This window comes from Triturus cristatus, chromosome 4_1 (genome assembly GCF_964204655.1).
Source record: "Triturus cristatus chromosome 4_1, aTriCri1.1, whole genome shotgun sequence".
Classification (NCBI taxonomy): Eukaryota; Metazoa; Chordata; class Amphibia; order Caudata; family Salamandridae; genus Triturus; species Triturus cristatus.
The window spans coordinates 35,179,614-35,201,102 of NC_140585.1; the positions used below are offsets into that span (position 1 = coordinate 35,179,614).

Genomic DNA, 21,489 nt, shown 5'->3' on the forward strand with positions numbered 1-21,489 from the left:
AAGACTTAAAACGTGTCTCTTTCCCTAAATTCTCCCTCTGACCTAACCAAGATCACTTATGCCATTTTCTCCTAGCGCTGGGAAGCCTATGGGTAGCTACGCGCTCAATAAATCCCTAAACATAAACATAAGTGGGTTACTGCTTTAATACAGAGATCCTTTTGTTACATGCAGTTCATAAATTGTAATGCTTCTAATATTGCAGAGTGAACTATGAAGGACACGTGACTCCTACACCTTGTAACCCTCACTGTCTTATGTAACACATCCTACACATTGATGGACACACATATGATTTATTGTCAATGTATAATGTACGTGTGATGTAAAGCGCTCTGACACCCTGCACTGGGATAAGTAGTGCTAAGGAAATACAACAAAATGGTGGTAATTAAATTGTTATTTGTGTAAATACTGGGGGGACTCATACATCTCACACACAGGCACTGAACAAACTCGAAAGCATTTGTCTGTTAAATACCTGTGAAGTGATAAGATGTGAGCCTTTGTTTTCTTTCCTTTGCATCTAGGTCAGTGGTTAATTTGTAAACGTAATAAGTGCCGGGGCTCTCGTCAGGAGGCCGCTTGCACCAGCCCAGTTCTCCTGTTAGAACTGCCTAAAACAGAACCAACTATTAACCATGAAAGTAGGGAAAGGCTGTGGCGTAATGGCCAGAGCTGCCAACTTCAGAACTGGGGAACCAGGTTTGAGTTTCGGCATCGACTCAACATCCTGTGATTCTGGACAATCACTTAATCTCTCCATGTCTACCATAAAAAAGTGTGTCTTTAACTGGTGTTCATGAAAAGCACTGGTGCACATGACTAGGTGCCAGTGCCGAGCACCGGAAACCACTGGCTCAAATTAAGCACTGATTGAGATGTGAGCCCCCGATAGCTCCCAGCCAGGGTACGCCAAAAGAAAGAGGCCTGATGGCCCCTTAACTTCGGGTTTTGTTATGGGCGAAGCTGTAATCTGATAAACCCTCTCCCTGCCTGCACGTTGCTGCTTGAAATAAAAGCAGACAGTGTGCAGGCGCTGCTGACAGTGTCCCCGTGTGAGAGAATTACACCGGGACGAGTCCAGCGTATTTCTGTGGGGCCGGACCTGTTGACAGGGGGGAAGGTGTGTACACTCTGAAAATAGTGGGTAGACAGATTCCACCCACTTCTACCCTCGACTCGAGCCTTGAGTGTATTTTAAACGTGGATAGTGGGACCCTTCTGGTCCCGGATGGACTCCGTAGAAGAATGATGCAACCGTTTGGGTGAGGTTAATAAAGTTCATGATGCAACGCATACAGTTAGTTAACGGTTCCCTCTGAAGAATAAAGACGTGCACTACAGAGCTCCGTGTGTGGCGCGGCCCTTTGCACGCTACCAAGCTGGGGAGGACGCTACAGTGTTCATGGCTTTAGGAGTCCTTCCGGATTGTTCCGAAGGTGGCACCCACCGCACCTGGCATTCCTCCGCCATCGCTTTGTTCCGCTCCTTTGCTCTTTGACCAGGTTGGCGTGTCTGGAACGCATGTTCATGGCAGGTGGAGTCATGTTTTGAAAATGGTGACCATACTTCAGCCCTTGACCTCACAACTTCTATTGAATTGTACAGAGGGACGTGAACTGGCTTGGTTCTGCTCAAAGGCGGCGTTGCGCTTTCACCGATGGGTGTTGTGTTCATGCTTTCGATCTTCAGCACACCTGCTAGTGTTCTGCATAGGTTGTTTCTTCTGCTTAATGACTTTGTTCGTCAATAGATGTGTCTACAGCTTGCTAGGAAGGCTCATCTGTGTATCCCCCTCTAGCTTTCTATTTGTGTGGTCTGCAGCTTCGGGAGAAGGCTGATGTACCTGGAATCGCCGTAGACCACCCTTGGCGGCATTCCAGTTCCGTCAAGGCCCTTTGGATGAGTTCGGCTGGTGGGGTGCTTCCTAGGAGAGCACACATGTTATATCACAGTTATCCCCACTCGTAACTACATTAACCTGAAGGGTAAAGTTAAGCTCTGTGGTTAACCAAACGGGGCTCCTGACTTTGTTCATTGGGTATCGCGGCTTCGCCCGGCATCTGTCATGGAAATAGAGTCAGTACTGCTTTAGTCCAATAGGAGGGCTTGGATTTTTGACCCATTCAGAAACAGCTCTCCCACATCTGGGGGTGTCTTCCAGGCTTTCCAAGCAGCTGCTCTGGGGACTCCATCGTTCCCACATTCCTGAAGTAACTTCAGGTGTCACCAGCTCATATTGGGACCACAGATGGCCTGTTAGGATGGCACTGGATGGTGGACCTCTGTAGACACTGTCCAGCAGAAGGGACCTGGAGGGCATCTCTGGGGAGCTCAGCGGCTTCGCCTTGAGGTGTTAGAGCAAGCAGATCACATTTTCACTTGATCCTTCAGGCTTCTTAGGAAGGGCCGGGCTTATTCCATCCATTCCATTAATGTCAACCGTGTGGCGAAGGCGGTCAGCGACAGACTGGTGGCCCTCTCTAATGTCAGAGGCTGCAGAGTGCGGAGAGGTAGGACAGCTGCTGAGTGTCCATCATCACTGACTCCGGCCCACCTGGTGGCCACAAGTGTGCTTGGAGGTTGTAAGCGATATTGTTGACCTGCCGTCACTCTTGGAGTTGTAAAGCTGCTTTCTTCTTAAGGATCTCGCTTGGGAACAGTGTGTTCACCACCCAGCAGAAGTTTGCAGAGCCTGTTGGGTCATGCTAGTGGTTTTAAGATGGGTTACCGTAAGCTGTTGTGGTGGCCCCTGCCCTGGGATAGGTGGGCATTAATCAGTCCTGAACCAGGGCGAGCGAGGGTGAAACCCGTGGTCCTGAAGCTGGCCACAGGTCCATTGGTTGCTTTGAAGCCTTGACTTTCTGAGCTGTTGTATGTATGTGGGCAATGGCAGTTGGTTTTTAGGTAGTGAAGGGGCGCAATAGAAAGGTTGATGGAAACAGGGCATACTTGAGTCAACTAATGATGTTACATCTGGGCATAATGGAGCTAGGCTGTGACGTCTCGGATCTGCGGTTCACTGCGGTGAATCGCACAAGCTTGTTACCCAAGTCTTGGATCTCCCAGTTTGTCTCCATGAGTCTTGGATTCTCACACTGTTCGTCTCTACGCGCTGTGGATTCACACTTAAGAATGATAGATTCACCTGTTTCTGTGAATCAGTCCGTAGTCCTCCTGCTCGTGTGTAGGATTCACAGGTTGACCTTTTTGCTTGTGTGAGATGCAGACACCCCAAGGTCATCTCTAGGAGTCTTGGATCCCTCTTTTGTGCTTAAGCTCACTCGCCTGCAGGAGCCACAGATTCCCCCTTCACCTGTGCATGTTCAGGATCCACCGTTCATGTGCGTGAGATGTCGATTCCCCAAGATCATGTATAGGAGCATTCCATCCAGTCACTCAGCTATCCGAGCCTTGGAGAGCCCTGTTCACCTATAGACATTATAGATTTATCCGTTCACTTGCAGGAGTCACTGATACCACAAATGCATCTCTGTAGGTCTGTTCACTTCCATGTGCTGTGAATCTACATGCATGAATCGTAGATTCACACCTTCATTTATAGAAGTCTTAAGCCCTTGTTCCAACCTGTATATCCTCTGCCTCTTTTCCCACAGGTGGCTGAAGAGAAGGTGGAGGTGTCCTTCTGGTATCTTCTGCTCCCTGAAGCCCACCCATCATGGCGCCCTCCCTGCAGCAGGCCTATCGCCGCCGCTGGTGGATGGCCTGCACCGCGGTCATCGAGAACCTCTTCTTCTCCGCAGTCCTGCTGGGCTGGGGCTCCCTCCTGATCATGCTGAAGAAGGAAGGATTCTACTCTCAGCTCTGCAAAGGTAAGAGGTGGGCGGGGTTTGTGTATGAGGGGGCTAATGAGTGCCGAAGCCTGTTGTATGGGCGGGCTGAAGGCTGAGACCTGCTGCGTGTGACTGGACTGGGGGCCTGAGACCAGCTGTCAGTCACTGAGGAGGAAGGCTGAGAACTGCTGTGTGTCACTGAGGAGGGAGGCTGAGAACTGCTGTGTCACTGAGGTGGGAGGCTGAGACCTGCTGTGTGTCACTGAGGAGGGAGGCTGAGAACTGCTGTGTGTCACTGAGGAGGGAGGCTGAGACCTGCTAGGTGTCACTGAGGAGGGAGGCTGAGACTGCTGTGTGTCACTGAGGAGGGAGGCTGAGACCTGCTGTGTGTCACTGAGGAGGGAGGCTGAGAACTGCTGTCTGTCACTGAGGAGGAAGGCTGAGACCTCCTGTCTGTCATCGAGGAGGGAGGCTGTGTAACGTCCTGGCTTTCTCGGGGTTGGGACAAACAGACGACGGACCAGAGAAATATAGGTTTAAGGATGATTTAATAAACAGATAAACGACTACAGACAACAAAGAATACCGGTACTGGAATCACCAGTTAAAGTACGATACCCATTCACAGCTCGTCTAACCGTCCTCCGCATGCACACCGGACCCGGTATGCTCCAACGGAGGGCACAGTGCTAAGCAGTGGCCGTCAATGCCACTCGACCGCTGTGAAGGGTAGTTCCAAGGTTGTGGAATCTACGGGGGGCACGTGGGAGTCACCCGGCCGGGCTCTCTACCACCTGGGAACAGCCGCTCTACCAGTATCCCCCAGAGTACTGCCACAACACAAAGACGCTGGGAACACCTCCTAGTGTGCGTCTCTTGTATCCGGGTTTAAGTGATGATACCCAAGGTGGTGCAGAGAATGGATGGGAGCAGCCGCTCTACCTATCCCAGTTCTCCTACGAGTGTCGATGGCTAAGACGCGGAAACACCTCCTGGATAGCGTCTTAGCTCTAAGCGTGTGTTTACCCAAGGAACAAGGGTTGGGAGCTTCGGCTCGCACCAACCTCGTTTTCTCCAAATCGTCAGGCCGTTGGGAGCTTCGGCTCTACCAACGGGACTTGTGCCCAATGACGTTGAATACGGCTCTCAGAACGGGACAGGACACGGGCAGGAAGCACACGCCAGCACCTCTCCTCCGCTCCTTAGAATGTTCCTTCCGCCGCTCAACTCACCAACGGGTCCGTGTACCTCAACCAGGTACTCCGGCAAAGATCAGAATATCCGACGCCGAGTCCCAGTGATCTTCTCCTTAAGTAGTACTCTCGGCGTTGTATAACCATGACTCTTGAGTTGCATAACATGAAAACTAGGCGTTACCCTTGGTGTTATGTAACCAGAACTCTTGAGTTGCATAACATGAAAACTAGGCGTTCCCCTTGGTGTTATGCAACCATAACTCTTGAGTTGCATAACATGAAAACTAGGCGTTTCCCTTGGTGTTATGTAACCAGAACTCTTGAGTTGCATAAGGCAATTGTTGCCGGAGGGCATTCTGGGAGTTGTAGTCCGCTCTCCTCCAAGCGCACCAGGTTCACTGAAGTGGCATCGTGGGAGGGAATCCATGTGTGGGAGGGGATTCCTGACAGGCTGAGACCTGCTGTGTGTCACTAAGGAGGAACGCTGAGAACTGCTCTGTGTCACTGAGGAGGGAGGTTGAGAACTGCTGTCTGTCACTGAGGAGGGAGGCTGAGACCTGATGTCTGTCACTGAGGAGGGAGGCTGAGAACTGCTGTCTGTCACTGAGGAGGGAGGCTGAGAACTGATGTCTGTCACTGATGAGGGAGGCTGAGAACTGCTGTGTGTCACTGAGGAGGGGGGGCTGAGAACTGATGTGTGTCACTGGGGGGCCTGAGACCTGCTGTGTGTCACTGAGGATGGAGGCTGAGAACTGCTGTCTGTCACTGTGGAGGGAGGCTGAGACCGGACGTTTGTCACTGAGGAGGGAGGCTGAGACCTGCTGGGTGTAACTGAGGAGGGAGGCTGAAAACTGCTGTCTGTCACTGAGGAGGGAGGCTTAGACCTGATGTCTGTCACTGAGGAGGGAGGCTGAGACCTGCTGTGTGTCACTGAGGAGGGAGGCTGAGAACTGCTGTGTGTCACTGTGGAGGGAGGCTGAGACCGGATGCTTGTCACTGAGGAGGGAGGCTGAGACCGGATGTTTGTCACTGAGGAGGGAGGCTGAGACCTGCTGTGTGTCACTGAGGAGGGAGGCTGAGAACTGCTGTCTGTCACTGAGGAGGGAGGATGAGACCTGCTGTGTGTCACTGAGGAGGGAGGCTGAGACCTGCTGTGTGTCACTGAGGAGGGAGGCTGAGAACTGCTGTGTGTCACTGTGGAGGGAGGCTAAGAACTGCTGTATGTCACTGATGAGGGGGGCTAAGAACTGCTGTGTGTCACTGGGGGGCTTGAGACCTGCTGTGTGTCACTGAGGAGGGAGGCTGAGAACTGCTGTCTGTCACTGAGGGGGGAGGCTGAGACCGGATGTTTGTCACTGAGGATGGAGGCTGAGAACTGCTGTCTGTCACTGAGGAGGGAGGCTGAGACCTGCTGTCTGTCACCGAGTAGGGAGGCTGAGACCTAATATCTGTCACTGAGGAGGGAGGCTGAGAACTGCTGTCTGTCACTGAGGAGGGGGGGCTGAGAACTGCTGTGTGTCACTGGGGGGCCTGAGACCTGCTGTCTGTCACTGAGGTGGGAGGCTGAGACCGGATGCTTGTCACTGAGGAGGGAGGCTGAGACCGGATGTTTGTCACTGAGGAGGGAGGCTGAGACCTGCTGTGTGTCACTGAGGAGGGAGGCTGAGAACTGCTGTCTGTCACTGAGGAGGGAGGATGAGACCTGATGTCTGTCTCTGAGGAGGGAGGCTGAGACCTGCTGTGTGTCACTGTGGAGGGAGGCTGAAAACTGCTGTGTGTCACTGAGGAGGGAGGCTAAGAACTGCTGTATGTCACTGATGAGGGGCGCTAAGAACTGCTGTGTGTCACTGGGGGGCTTGAGACCTGCTGTGTGTCACTGAGGAGGGAGGCTGAGAACTGCTGTCTGTCACTGAGGGGGGAGGCTGAGACCGGATGTTTGTCACTGAGGATGGAGGCTGAGACCTGCTGTGTGTCACTGAGGAGGGAGGCTGACAACTACTGTGTGTCACTGAGGAGGGAGGCTGAGTCCTTCTGTCTGTCACGGAGGAGGGAGGCTGAGACCTGCTGTGTGTCACTGAGGAGGGAGGCTGTGACCTGCTGTCTGTCACTGAGGAGTGAGGCTGAGAACTGCTGTCTGTCACTGAGGAGGGAGGCTGAGACCTGCTGTCTGTCACCGAGGAGGGAGGCTGAGACCTGATGTCTGTCACTGAGGAGGGAGGCTGAGAACTGCTGTCTGTCACTGAGGAGGGGGGGCTGAGAACTGCTGTGTGTCACTGGGGGGCCTGAGACCTGCTGTCTGTCACTGAGGTGGGAGGCTGAGACCGGATGCTTGTCACTGAGGAGGGAGGCTGAGACCGGATGTTTGTCACTGAGGAGGGAGGCTGAGACCTGCTGTGTGTCACTGAGGAGGGAGGCTGAGAACTGCTGTCTGTCACTGAGGAGGGAGGATGAGACCTGATGTCTGTCACTGAGGAGGGAGGCTGAGACCTGCTGTCTGTCACTGAGGAGGGAGGCTGAGAACTGCTGTGTATCACTGTGGAGGGAGGCTGAGACCTGTTGTCTGTCACTGAGGAGGGAGGCTGAGACCTGCTGTGTGTCACTGAGGAGGGGGGGCTGAGAACTGCTGTGTGTCACTGGGGGGCGGGGAGGCTGAAACTAGTAAAACGAACACAGGAGAGGAAGGGTGAGGTGAACTAACATCGGATTAAGTTTTGAAAATGTTTTTCTCGGATGCACACTGGGGGCGTCCTTTACTAGACCCACAAAGGGCGCCTTACTTCCGGTGAGTGAAGACACGTCCCGAAAGATTGACATATTTTGACAGTATGGAATGTCTTTTGGTTTCCTGTGAAGCCTGTGCTTTCCCTGTGACTCGTAGGGGCTGCAGCCAGGGGCAGGTGCAGCAGGCAAACCGGTTCAAGCTCTTCATTTGGGCTGTCCAGGATCACACCGTCACACGTGTGTCCTGCGCTTCACTAGCGCCGTGAAAGAGTTGGCGAGCTGCTGATGTTCCTAAGTAACATGCACGGTCATAAATCCCGACACTGCAGCTGACGCCTGGAGGAATGTGGTGGAGGCCAGGTGGCAACAGGGGGTCAGCCTGGGGGGGTCTGAGGCCTCCGATCCCAGGCGCTACACGTTCTCTTTTCACTCACACTTAGTTGGTTTACTGGTTCTCACCACAGCTGCAGTGCCTGGGGCACACACTAGGGGGTGCTGGGCTAAAGGCCGGAATCATAACCCAGCAGAGCCGCCTGGCCCTCCCTGGGAGAAGGTGCTCTGGGGCCCGGCTGAACTCTGGTGAACCCTCAGCGAGGCGGCAGAAGGCTGTCCCAGCGGGGCTGGGGCAGGCAGTGTTTACTGCAGCTGTCAGTACCGTCGACTGGACCTAAGTACATCATGGCTCCCAGGTTTTATTTTATTTTATTTTATTTAATGCGTTTTTATATAGCGTGGACTTTACCCGAAGGTGTCAGAGCGCTTCACAATAGGAGCAGTAATGATACATAAGGAGAAAAATTACAAGTGAGCATGTTACAAAATCAAACGTTACGTTCCATGAGGCAGCAGCGGCATTTGTGCAAGTATCAAGAGCAAATAAAATACAAGAGGTAGCAAACGATACGTTACAAAAGGAAAAAAGTGACGTGTGCAGGTTACAAGAGCATACAAAGTACACAGAGGTCAATAAATGGCAGACACTCAAAACACTAAAACAAAGGTTACGTTACATGAGGCAGTGGTGGCCGTTGTGCATGTATCAAAAGCAAACAGAATACAAGAGGTAGCAAACGATACGTTACAAAAGGAAGGGTGACGTGTGCATATTACAAAAGAGTACAAAGTACAAGTAGAGGTATAATAGTGCACTAAATGGCAGACACTCAAAACACAAAAACACACTGGGAAGGCACTTCTATAGGCATGGAGAACAGAATTTCCTATAATGGAAGGACTTCCTTCAGAAAATAGAGGGCGTAAATTAAATTTGGAAGTGTCTTTGAAGGAGGAGAGCTTTGAGGTCAGTTTTGAAGGCCTGGAAAGAGGTGGTGGTCCGGAACTGAGGCGGAAGTGAGTTCCAGATTCTCACCGCTTTGCCTGAAAAGGATTGGGCCATCGATCTTTCCTTCTTGAAAGTGGGAGGTTCAAGCAATACATTTTCCGCATTACGTGAAGGTCTGGAGCCTCCGGAGAGTTTCAGTTTATCCGCCAGGTAGCGAGGGGAGGATGAGTGCAAGGCTTTGTGGGGGATACAGGCAGTCTTGTAGATAGATCTTGCCTCTATGGGAAGCCACCGGAGGGTGGATAAAATGGGTGTGATGTGGTCGCTTCTTTTGGCCCCATAAATGAAACGAGCTGCTGAATGGAGAACGGACTTTAGGGGGGACAGGTGGGTTTTGGGGAGGCCAGTAAGAAGAGAATTGCAGTAGTCCAATCTGGAGAGAACCAGCGATTGGACCAGGGTTTTAAGGTCGTGCTCCGGGAAGAAGCGACGAATCCCCCAAAGAAGTCGCAGTTGGTATCGAGCAGACTTTGCAATGGAATCGATGTGGGAGTGTAGATTGAGTTTTTTGTCGAGTATGACACCAAGGTATTTTGCGCTCTCGACAATGATGGGTTTATTGTTCAGTAGATTAGTCTGATTCATCCATGATTGCACTGGGGGAGGAGAAAGTGAGGAGGAGAGGAGGAGGAATTCAGTTTTGGAGGGATTCAGGATCAGTTGATGAGTTAACATCCAGTTTTGAATGGAGTCGAGAGTAGAGCTTAGGAAGGAGAGATCGTGAGTGGAGGCCACCTTAAGATAGATTTGAGTGTCGTCCGCATATAGATGATAATGGATCCCGGATTTGGTTCTGGAAGGAGACCCATTCTCTGCAAATATGGCACTAATTGGGGCCCTGCCACATATGTATGCGTCAAACCCCTAGGGAGCCAATCAGATGAACCCTAACATAAAGGCAGAGTGAGGTAAGCAGAAGAATGAGGTTCAGGTGCCCATTGAGCCCTGGCAGGCTCGTCCCCAGCCATGGGCTAGCAAGTGGCGTTCTGGAGTGGAACCTGCAGCCCCACGCCCCTACCACCCCATTACACCCCCAGTGGAGGTGGGGTGGGGGGGGGGTTGCTGGGGCCTCCTGCCCTTCCCAGTGACTGCCTGCTCCTGCTGGTTCGCACTCTAGTATCTCCTCCTGGAGCATGGGCCATGGGCTCATGGTGTATTTCATTCTATTCCAAGACTGTGGGGGATGGGACCGGCTATCAAGAGACCCCTCTTCAGCCCCTATCACCTGCGATCGTTCCCAAAATCAGGAGAACACGAGCAGGAGGAAGGTCCTTTTCCTATACTGTGGCAAAGCTTTGGAACAAATTACCCCCACACCTTCGCGCTGAACCCCACCTCCTTCCGTTTTGCAAACTCCTAAAAACCTGGGGGCATATTTATAAGGGGTTTATTTCCGCTTTTTTGGCTTAAAAAGCCAAAAAAGCGGAGATAAAACTATCGCCCTATTTACAAGAGGGTGCAAACATGCATAATCGAATGTTAGCACCCTTTTTCCCAACGCCTCCCTTTGCATCGCTAATGAGATGCAAAGTGGGCCTCACTGGGCATACCCCGGATGGACTGCCTTGCAAATATCGCTGATGTTCACATCGCGATATTTACAAGGCGGCCCACAGGATTTTAGCAGACGTTAGATTTTTCGCCAAAATCTAACGTCTGCTAAAATCCTGACTTACCTATGTTTGACTTACGGGGTGGATTATGCTGATACGACCCTGTGGGTCGTATCAGCAAGTTATCGCTGTTTTGCAGGGAACATTGCTGGAAAACCAGCGATGTTCCCTGCAAAACGGTGCTAACCTTGCTATCGCTGGAATTTTTATCGCCCTGGAGAAACGCGTTGTTAATAACGCGCTACCAGGGCGATAAATTCCAGAGAAAGCCTGCGATAAGAAATTTATCGCTAAGCATGGCCAGCGATAACCGTTGATAATATGCCCCACAGTTATTCCAACAATCAGACATATCATTTCATTCGTCTCTCTATTCAGTCGCTAGCGCTGGGATGCCCGAGGGTAGCTACGCGCTCTACAAATACCGAATAATAATAATAATTATAGCGCTTCCGTCCCCTCACTCAGGCGTTAAAGCGCTTATAACCAAGCCCAATGTTAGAGGTTCATCCAGTGGTTTTGGGGTGTTGGTTAGAGGGGTCAGCGCTGTGCTCTGCAGGAAGACTTGAATCCAGAGATATCTCACCAGGGGCTAGGTGTGATCGACAGGGGGGGGCCCCTAGTGGGGGCCATGCAGTGGGATGAACGGGCCAGGGGAGGGCAGGTGTTGGTAGGTTGCAGTAGAGGCTTCCAGAGGAGGAGGTTGCCTTCTGCCCAGTTGTGGGCAGTTTGCAGGAGTAAGGCAGACAGACATGCGGTTTAGAGGGGGCAGGGGGTGCTGAGACATAAGGGGCGCAGAGGGAAGGCAAGGAGAGCGCCACGAAGGAGTGAAAAGGGAAAGAACCCACAGCTCTGCACCGAGGCCAGTGTTTTTGATAGAGATCAGGGTGTGTATAATATTCCCACTACCACAGATAGAGTAATCTCACAGTTACACGCACATGCATTCATCATACGCTAGGGCCCATTTCACTAACATACGCTCAAATACTCTACCAGCAGCAATAAACCTGTGGAAAGAAAACTCCTAATCACCCTGCATCTATATCGAGGTCGATAAGACCTGGTTATTGTGACTGTCCATAAACATGATCTATACAACCTAAACAGCAATAATCAAAATATAATACACAATAATTGACAAGAAATAATATCCAACACCATGTTCAAATTATATTGCTTTATCTAAAATTAGTCAAAGAAAATCAAGCAGCATAAATCATTTTTCTCATAATTACCTATTCTAGCTAAATGTCAGAACGGGTCAGGACAAGTCTCTCGGTAAAGTCTCTCAAGACGAAGTCCCTTCAGCATCAATCCTCAGCAACGCAGATTCGGTACGCGGCAAAGGCAAATGGCAAGTGGCAAAAAGGAGCGGGGAAACCCTCTCTAGGCTAACAGTTTTTATAATAAATTGAACAAAAGAAAGATACATAGAAAAGTTGTAATGTCCGCTGGACCGCTGAGCAGAGCGAGAAGGAAAGGATGTAACATTGCTACATTCGAAAATCTCCGCTCAGGAAAAATCACAAAATAAAGACTACGGAACAGGAACCAAAAATCACAAATGTATCTTGTTAGTTCTACTTCTCCTCGGCAATGAGACCAATGCTCAGAGTCTTTCTCTAAGGCTCCTTTGTTTTCCCAAGGCTGCCAAGGACGTTCCATTTCACTCGAAGATTACCCAGGCTGCTGATGTCCTCACGGAAAATTTCACAAGGCAAGCAAGGACTGTGGTCAGCTGACTTCAGGACCATATTCAGCAGGGCTCTCTTCCATCACAGTTTTCTACTTTCAAATCGAGGCCAGGCTTACAAAATCAGCCATCTTTAACTAGGCCACCATAGGCCACAATAGACCATCTTAATTAAAAGAAACAAAAACAACGTTCCCACAGCATAGTGATTAAACAGTGTTAACCCCACTAATACCCTTATGTGTATGCATCTATCTAGCATTTGCAACATAAAAAAGCATTAATTCGGAAAGCGTTTTGTGCTCAAAAATAAACAGCACATAGCAACGTTTAAACATGAAAACACGCACGTTATTGTTAAACAGCACATTTATGCGTACCCACGTGTAACTCTCTCTTGTTAGGACAAACGGATTGATTAATATAAACACACTCGCACAAGACAAATAATTAATTATTAATAATTAGAAAATTATTATGACAAATAGACATGCCAGAGCTTCAAAAACCAACGAATTTTCAAACAGAAAACTCTGCTCCAGCAATCCCCCCTTTGGTGATTTTATCACCAAATAAACCCCCCAAAAAAAAAAATTAGTGAAAATTTAGTCCCATTTTAGGAGAAATCGGAAATGTCTTTTTCCCCTTACACAACATTACACACCAGTCACTCTTTCATCATCCCTTTTTGTCTCTAAGTAAACACTCTCCCTCAATTCTTCTAATTCAATTTCTTGAGGTTCTCTTTTCAACCTCTTGTTTTTCTTCTCATTATTCAATTTCTTCCTCCCTCCCCTGTTTTTACAACACACACACACTAATCTTATTATCAATAAAGCAACAATTATACAAGTTAAAGGAAACAATATTCTACCTATAATAGTACTACCTATTTTTGCAATAAAATCCTTAACAGCTATCATTTTATTAGCTATTTTAGTCCATAAATTCTCAGCTTCAAGTGGTACTAATTCTTCATGCAAATCAGTAATATTTTTGATATAGACCTTCAGGTCTTTGCTTTCGTCTGGAATGTAAGTGCAACAATGTTGAACTTTCAGCATTCCACAGACTCCACCCTCCTTGGCCAATAGAATATCAAGGGCAAGTCGATTTTGCATAGACATGGCACGTACGGCACTTAATTCCGTATTCACCAAAAGAAACCCTCCAGCGGTATTTGTCGATAAGCGATCAACCACTGTGGACAGTTTCCGAATTCCATAAGCATTCAAAGAAATTCCCAATGCTGGAATCAAAACTCCAAAAATGTCACCCACTATTTCAGACCAAGTTTCTCTCTTAAAACGCATTAGTAAATTAATATGTTCTACATCTGTTATTTTATCTATATGAAAAATCTTTGGAAAAACCAGGCCCACATAACACGTGCCATACCAATGGTCAGGCAACTTGTAATAAGCCTTGTTCCCACAAACATAGTATACTCCTGGAAAAATTGCATCTTCTCCACCTCTGAAACCCCAACCTGTTGCAATGAAGTATGTATCATGGCACTCACTAGTCCCAACAAAATATGTATCATATTGGGATTTCCTTCTTGTAATACAAAGTTTACCCTTCTGTGGTGCATCTAAAGCTAAAGATGGACTAGCCCCATTCTTCAACTCCTTTCCCATCTCAATGTCCCAGATTGTCTCACTCACTTTATATTTTCCTGCTTTCTCCTGCATGTTCAATCTCCTCTCCTCTACCATATCCAGGAAAGCTTTCTCCTCTCCTTTCAGACTGCAAGTTAAATTATTCTTAAAAATATAATCTAATGTTAATCCTTTTTCTTCAATAAAAATTTCACCAAAAGTGTTAGCTTCTTTAGCTGGATTCAGCTCTTTGCTCATTGGCAAATGCCCAAAAATACTATCTCTGTTAGACATCTTATAATCTACTTTCCCTAACAAATAAAAAACACTACTTAAAATACTACAAGAAATACCATATGTAGCTGGTAAATGATGATAAGTAACACCCTCTGAAACGGATGCAGGTAATTGCATACAAACGTAGCAATCCCTTACTTCCATTGTTTTCACATATTCATATAATAATTTTGAAAAAACATTACTAGAAAAGTTATTAATTGACCTATCTTTGTGTATGTAAGTATTACTAATTCTAATTGGAACTACTTTTTGCGAATTTTTCTCGACATTTGTCACATTCTCTGTATGCATTTCAAACTCTACTTTAAAAGTAACTAATAAAACTAAAACACCCCATAGAAGCATTAATAATCCAGTACAGCAGCAGCACATTCTACACCACCTTTTAAAGAAGGCACATCTATTTCGATTATCCTCTATGTTAGCCATTTTATTACTTTAGTTTAGCCTCTACTACTCCACTACTGAAATTGGAACTCTTAAATTCTTCAGCAATTCTTCAGGTTTCAGTTTTCCAAATGATCCTTTCGTTCACTTAATCCAAGTGAATCCTTTCTTTATTCAGTTTGGATACTTGTCATTCTTCACTTCAATCTCTTCAACATCAAATTGTATTAGATCTCCAACATCAAGATCCTCAGTACTCGACTCTTCTCCAATGTCAGTCAAGAGTACTTTCAGAATTTCACCAGTATCTTCCTCAACCACTTCTCTCAAGATCTCTTCCGGATTATCTCGAGTCACTGTTTCTTCTTTTCCTCCTTCAGACAGTGCCACATAAGACCATTACGGTGATCTGTACTTTTGGTTGGGTCTTCTTACTCTTTTTATTTCTACTGGTTCTTTTGACTCCTTTGATTCTTCTCCTTCAGCTTTTGAACTTTGACTCGATACTTCATTTACTTGTTCAGCTTTTGATGTACTTGCTCCTATTATTTTGTATCTCAGCCTCTCAACTCTGTTGTTAGGCCAACGATCTCCTTTTATCACCTTTTTCGGCTTTATTTCTTTATTACTTCTTTCTCCAATCCAAGTTCTCTTTCTCAGAACTCGACCCTCTGTTTGTTCATTCTCATCATCCAATTCTGTTTCAAGTGCCTCTTGTTTCCGTTTTCTAGCAGCTTTCTTCTTTTCCACAGATTCTTTCACCACTGTTTGAGATTTCCCTACTTTTGTCCCTCCTCGGGTCTCCGACATGCAATCTTCTTGCTGTCTACTTGTCCCTTCACCTAGCTCATCAAGAATGTTCCCTACACCTCCTCGGGGGTCTTCCGCAATCTGTCCCTCTCTATCTTCTTCTGACCCTACTTCTTCAAATATAATCTCAAGTGGTTCTTCAATCTCCTCCTCTTCTGATTCAGGAGTAGTCTCTGTGAAATTTCTCTTTTCTTTTCTTTTTCCTTCACTGCTTTTTGAAACTTCAGGCTCTCTTACAGAATCTGATCTCTTTTCTGATACTCGCAGTGGTTCATTCGAAGCTTTTCCTACTTCTTTCCCCACTGATTCTGTATCTTCATCATCACTGGAATCCGACTCTTCAAAATACTCTTTACCAGTCCCTTCTTTCGGGTTTGGAACTCTCAGAGTATGACTTGCATGTACCCAGTGTCTTACTCCAGCACACTTTACTGCAGTCGTCGTAGTCAGAATAACTTGTCTTGGCCTTCCCCACCTTGGAATTAAGCAATTTCTTCTTCTGTGTACCTTAATCCTCACCCAGTCTCCTGGACTCAGATCATGGGCTTGCTTCTTCTCAAGTGTGGTAGCTTCTTCTCCAACCTGGTGAAACACAGAATGAACTGCGTCAGCCAGGCCTTTACAGTAATCCAAACATCATGTCATCAGTTATTGTCACCAACTTATTGACAGGCACAAATGCATGGCGCATTGCACGTCCCATAATTATTTCATGCGGACTCAAGCCAGTAGTTCTATCTGGAGTAGATCTAATAGTCATCAGCACTAGAGGTAAAACATCTGGCCATTTCATGCCAGTGGCTAAGCACATTTTTCCAATCCTGTTCTTGATTGTGCCATTAATCTGCTCAACCACACCAGAAGCCTCTGGTCGGTATGCACAATGTAGCTTCTGCTGTATTTTCAATGCTTCACAAATCAAACCCATGAGTTCATTTTGAAAGTGTCCACTTCTATCAGACTCAACTGTTACTGGAAACTCGTACCTAGGAATCAACTCTCTTAACAGTAATTTTGCCACTGTTATTCCATCATTTCTTCTAGTCGGGTAAGCTTCCACCCACCTTGAAAACAAACAGACTACCACTAGAACATACCTCAGTCTGTTTACTTGGGGCATTTCAATGAAATCAATCTGCATTCTTGTAAAAGGACCTCCTTCTCTGCCTATTGTTCCCAGACTCACCACTGTCTTTTTCCCAGTGTTAAATTGCTGACAAACCAAACACCTTTGACAGATGCTTTCTGCAATTGTCCTGAACTTTGCATTGTACCAGGTTTGTTTAAATGACCTAACCATCGCATCCCTCCCCAAATGTCCCTGGCCATGATACATTCTTGCCATTGACGACAAGATGGAGTTAGGCATCACTGGTCTGCCATCTCTGTAAACCCAAACATGGTCTGTTTCTCTTGGAGCACATCCTGCCTTAATCCAATCTTTTTTCTCTTCCTCTCCTGCCTCATCTTGCAACTGTTTCACTTCATCCCAGGTTTCTAAGACATTAGTAAACATCACAGAGAGAAAAGACATTTCCCCCTCTCGGTCCCGATTAATGGACTGATTTGTCTTGGCACAGTATTGCGCAACATCATTGGCGTAACGGTTTCCAACCGTGATAAAATCTTCTCCCGGTCCATGGGCAGCACATTTTACAACTGCTAACTCCTTAGGCAGCTGTATCACCTCAAGCAATTTACCAATCATTTCAGCATTCTTTATTGGAGTTCCACTCGATGTCAAGAAACCTCTTTGTAGCCAAAGCTGGCCAAAATCATGCACCACTCCAAATCCATACTGACTATCAGTCAACACAGTCGTCCTCAAATCTTTCCCAATTTCGCAACCTTTTATCAATGCCACCAATTCAGCAACTTGTGCAGACTTCACTCCTTTCAATGGTGATGCTTCCATGACCTCTGAAACTTTGCATACCGCATATGCTGCACATAACACACCATCATCATTTCTCAGGCATGAACCATCCACAAACAACACATGATCACTCTCATGCAAGGGAAGATCCCTTATGTCTGGTCTCGGTTTTGTACAGTACTCAAGCACATCCAAACAATCATGATCATCTTCCGTTTTCACACCCACGTTTTCAATATCCGGCAAGAGTGTCGCTGGATTCACATTCACACATCTTTCAAAAGTCACATTTGATGCTCCCAGAATCACTTTTTCATATTTAGTCAACCGACTATGTGACATGTACTGGGTTCTGCTTCTCGTCAAAAGAATTGCCACATTGTGAGGTACGAATACCCTTACAGGATATCCCATTATGATTCCCTCACTTTGTTCCAGACTTCTGCATGTTGCAGCCATGGATTTCAGACAACCTGGTAAACCCACAGCTACAGGGTCAAGTGTCGATGAGAAGTACGCAATAGGCCTTCTCAGTAATCCATGTTTCTGAATTAACACTGAAAGTGCACATCCATTTCTCTCACTGCAGTACAGCTCAAATTCTTTTTCGTAGTCAGGCATACCCAAAGCTGGAGCCTCACACATTTTACTTTTGAGCTCTTCAAATGCTGCCACTTGTTCTGCATCTAGATCCAATGGATCTGTCATCTCACTTTTTGTCAGTTTAATCAGTGGCTTTGCTATCAAGGAAAAATTAATTATCCACTGACGACAATAACCCACCATACCCAGGAACATTCTCACTTCTCTCTGGGTTTTTGGGGCTTTCATTTCTCTGATTATTCTGATTCTGTCATCCGTCACTTTTCTCAGACCCTTTTCAATATTGTGTCCGAGATAATGCACCTCTTTCTTGCAAAATTGCAATTTGGCTGGAGATACCTTTAACCCTCCATCTGCCAGATGATTCAGTAAAGCTATGGTATCTACTTCACAAGCTTCACGTGTCTTTGATGCCACAAGTAGGTCATCAATGTATTGCACTAGTACTGAGCTCTCAGGCATGATCAAACTCTCCAACGATTTTTTCAATAACTGATTGAATATCGAAGGACTCTCCGTATACCCCTGTGGGATTCGACACCATGCTAAGATACGCTGGCCAAACCTAAATGCAAAAATCGGCTGGCTATCATGATGTAATGGAATTGAAAAGAACGCATGACACAAATCAATTACTGTATACCACTCGGCATCATGTGGAATTTGATACAGGATCACTGATGGATTTGGCACGATAGGACAACATGCCACCACAATTTGATTAACTTTTCTCAAATCCTGTACGATTCTAAATTTCCCATTAGGCTTTTTCAGTCCCATTATCGGTGAATTACACGGACTACTTAGTAGTTCTCTCAGGACTCCCTGCTGAATCATTTTCTCAATTATAGGAGTTATCCCTTCAATTATTTCTGGTGTCATTTTGTATTGAGGAATATTAGGATATGTAATTCCCTCTTTCACTGCAATTTTCACTGGATCTACATTATTCATCAATCCCACATCCTCTCCAGTAAAATCCCAAACTGTCCTTTTCACTGTGTCTCTCAGCTCTCGAGGCAAATCCTCCGGATTAAACACAGCATATGCACCAATTAACTCACTTTCTCTATTCTCTAGAGTCACTCGGTACAAAACATCCTCATCTGGTGTCTCAAAGGCTATTCCATCCGGTGTACAAAAAATTGTGCAGTTCATCTTGCACAACAAGTCCCTACCTAACAGGTTCACTGGACTCGTGTCACAGACAATGAATCTGTGCATGTCTGAAAATTTCCCTATCTGTACTCTTACAGGTTCAGTAAGACGTGTTCTGATTTGCGTATTGGCTACACCAACTACTTGGATTGCTTCATCCGAGAGAGGAAGATTTCTAACATCTGTTGACCTGACAGTTGATCTTGTCGCACCTGTGTCTACCAAAAAAGTAACACTCTCCTCATTCATTTTCCCATCCACAAATGGTCCTGCCTGGTCTATTTCTAGAGTTGCACCAAGTATGCACTCTTCTTCCTCTCCTCGGCACCGTCAATAATCACCCTCAGATTCACTCCCTTCACTCTTTAACAAGTACTGTTGTACCTTGTTTGAACGTCTTGGTTTGTTTACCTGTTCATCATTGTAGAATCCTGAATCCTGATTATACTTTTGTAACCCTTTATTCTGCGGTAAGGGCGGTTTTGGCTCTTGACTCTGCTGTCTCACAACTTTCTGTTGTTGCTGCTGTTGATTATTTCCTTCATTCTGCACCTGTTGATTTAAGGATTTATTCTCATTACTCACTAATGGGCGATTAGGACACTCCGATCTCCAATGCCCCAATTGGCCACAGTTGTGACAAGGAAACTTTTTCTTCGCTTCCTCAAGACTTCCTTTTCCTTTCCCTGCATATCTAGGTCTATTCCCTGCATTATTTCCTGGATTATTCGCCTGTTCCACTAACTGTGCTTCCTGTCTTTCCGCAACTTTCACCTGTGCCCACATTGCTTTCTCTTTCAGCTTTCTTTGTTTCGCTTCAATTTCATCACTGAAGTATTTTGCATGTCTCAGAATCTCATCTATTTTCTTACTCTGCCAATCCACTGTATGCTCACAAATTCTCTCACCAATTTCAGGTCTAAGGCCATATACAAATCTGTATACAAAATGACTCAAATCTTTGTCACCCAGGTGTTCATCTCCACTGAATTGTTTAAATGCTAGTATCAGCCTCTCGTAAAAAGCATAAACTGATTCTTTCGCTTCCTGTTGTGTTCGATCTATCTGTACCCAGTCTGTCTCTTTTGCAGGAACCTTACTCTTCAGGTATACCATCACCTGATCATACTTTCTCATTACTTCTGGATCTGGTGCCCCTGTTCTTGGGTCTCTTGGATATTCTTCAGTAGGCCAACTCACAACTATTTTACACTCAGTCCACAAGTCTGCTGGAACAATTATATCAAACAGACTATTCAGGTCAACCCACAGCACTTTTGACAATTTCACAAACCTATCTACCTGCCTATACCACTCGACGGGCTTTTCTCTCAATCGAGGGAAATCATTCGTGAATGATAAAATATCCTGTCTGGTCCATGGAACATGTACATATCCTCCTCCAGGTATTTCTCTCATAGGATAATTATCCACTGGTTTCTCTTTTTCTCTCACTGGAAATGCTGAATAAGTTGTTCTATCTTCAGCTTCATCTCTTTTCTTATACCACCTATCCTTCCACTTTTCTACATCACCCCATCTTCGCAATAATGCTACCATTTCCTTAATCTGTCCTGTTCTACCAGTAGCATTTAAATTTTCAATATCCTTCTCTGTAAAATCCATCCTGTAGGTTCTTTGTAAAGCTTTCACTTTATCAATGTCAACTCCCTGCTCATTCGCTATTGCTCTTAGCCTGTCATATGTATTTCTTGCTCTCCAGGTAATGTTTTTGCACATGAACATTAGTTCACCATCATGATGACTCTTCAGAATTTCTGTTGGAACTGTTCCTGTAACAAGCTCTTCTAGTTCTACACGTAACCTAGCCACGTCAATAACTTGTGAATCTTTATCCTTTTTCTGTAGAACTTTCATCCAATCATTCAAATCTTCAACTGTTATTTCAGCAGTTTTTCTCACTGGAACCACTCTCTTCTGCGGTTCTAAAATTGGCATCCCTGAACAACTATCTTCACTAGCATCCAATATTTCACTACCTATGTCATGTCTTGATTGTCTCAGGTCACTTCTTTCTGCTCTTTTGCCTGAATCTCCTGAAGGACCAACTGAATTTGTCAAAATATTTCCAACATATGGAATCACCAGTCCATTCTCACCTGTCCTCTGTTTGTCAAACACAGGCATAACCGGACCTATAGTTACAGGCACTGTAACAGCTTCCAGATTCTTCGTTAACTCCCTAATCTTCTCAGTCAATTCTGTTGTAGTTCTGGCTAATTGTCTGGCATTCTCATCAAGGTAATGATCACTTCTTACCTCAGGTGTCTCATTTTCTGTCTCACTGACACAAACTGTATCTCTTATCGGAGAAACAACTGGTGTACTTTTGTCTGGTTCTGGTCTATATGGAGGTGGTCTCTTGTAA

At 46.3% G+C, this 21,489-nt stretch overlaps 1 protein-coding gene across 1 annotated transcript in view; it reads left to right on the forward strand.

Annotated features, from left to right (window-relative positions):
• The window catches only part of SLC43A1 (solute carrier family 43 member 1), a 375,520-nt gene that overhangs the window by 70,144 nt on the left and 283,887 nt on the right, over positions 1–21,489 (forward strand). The window contains exon 2 of the mRNA XM_085651420.1: positions 3,621–3,836. Within this exon, the coding sequence (XP_085507546.1) occupies positions 3,683–3,836 (154 nt within the window). The 5' untranslated portion in view covers positions 3,621–3,682. The remainder of the gene's footprint in view (positions 1–3,620; positions 3,837–21,489) is intronic.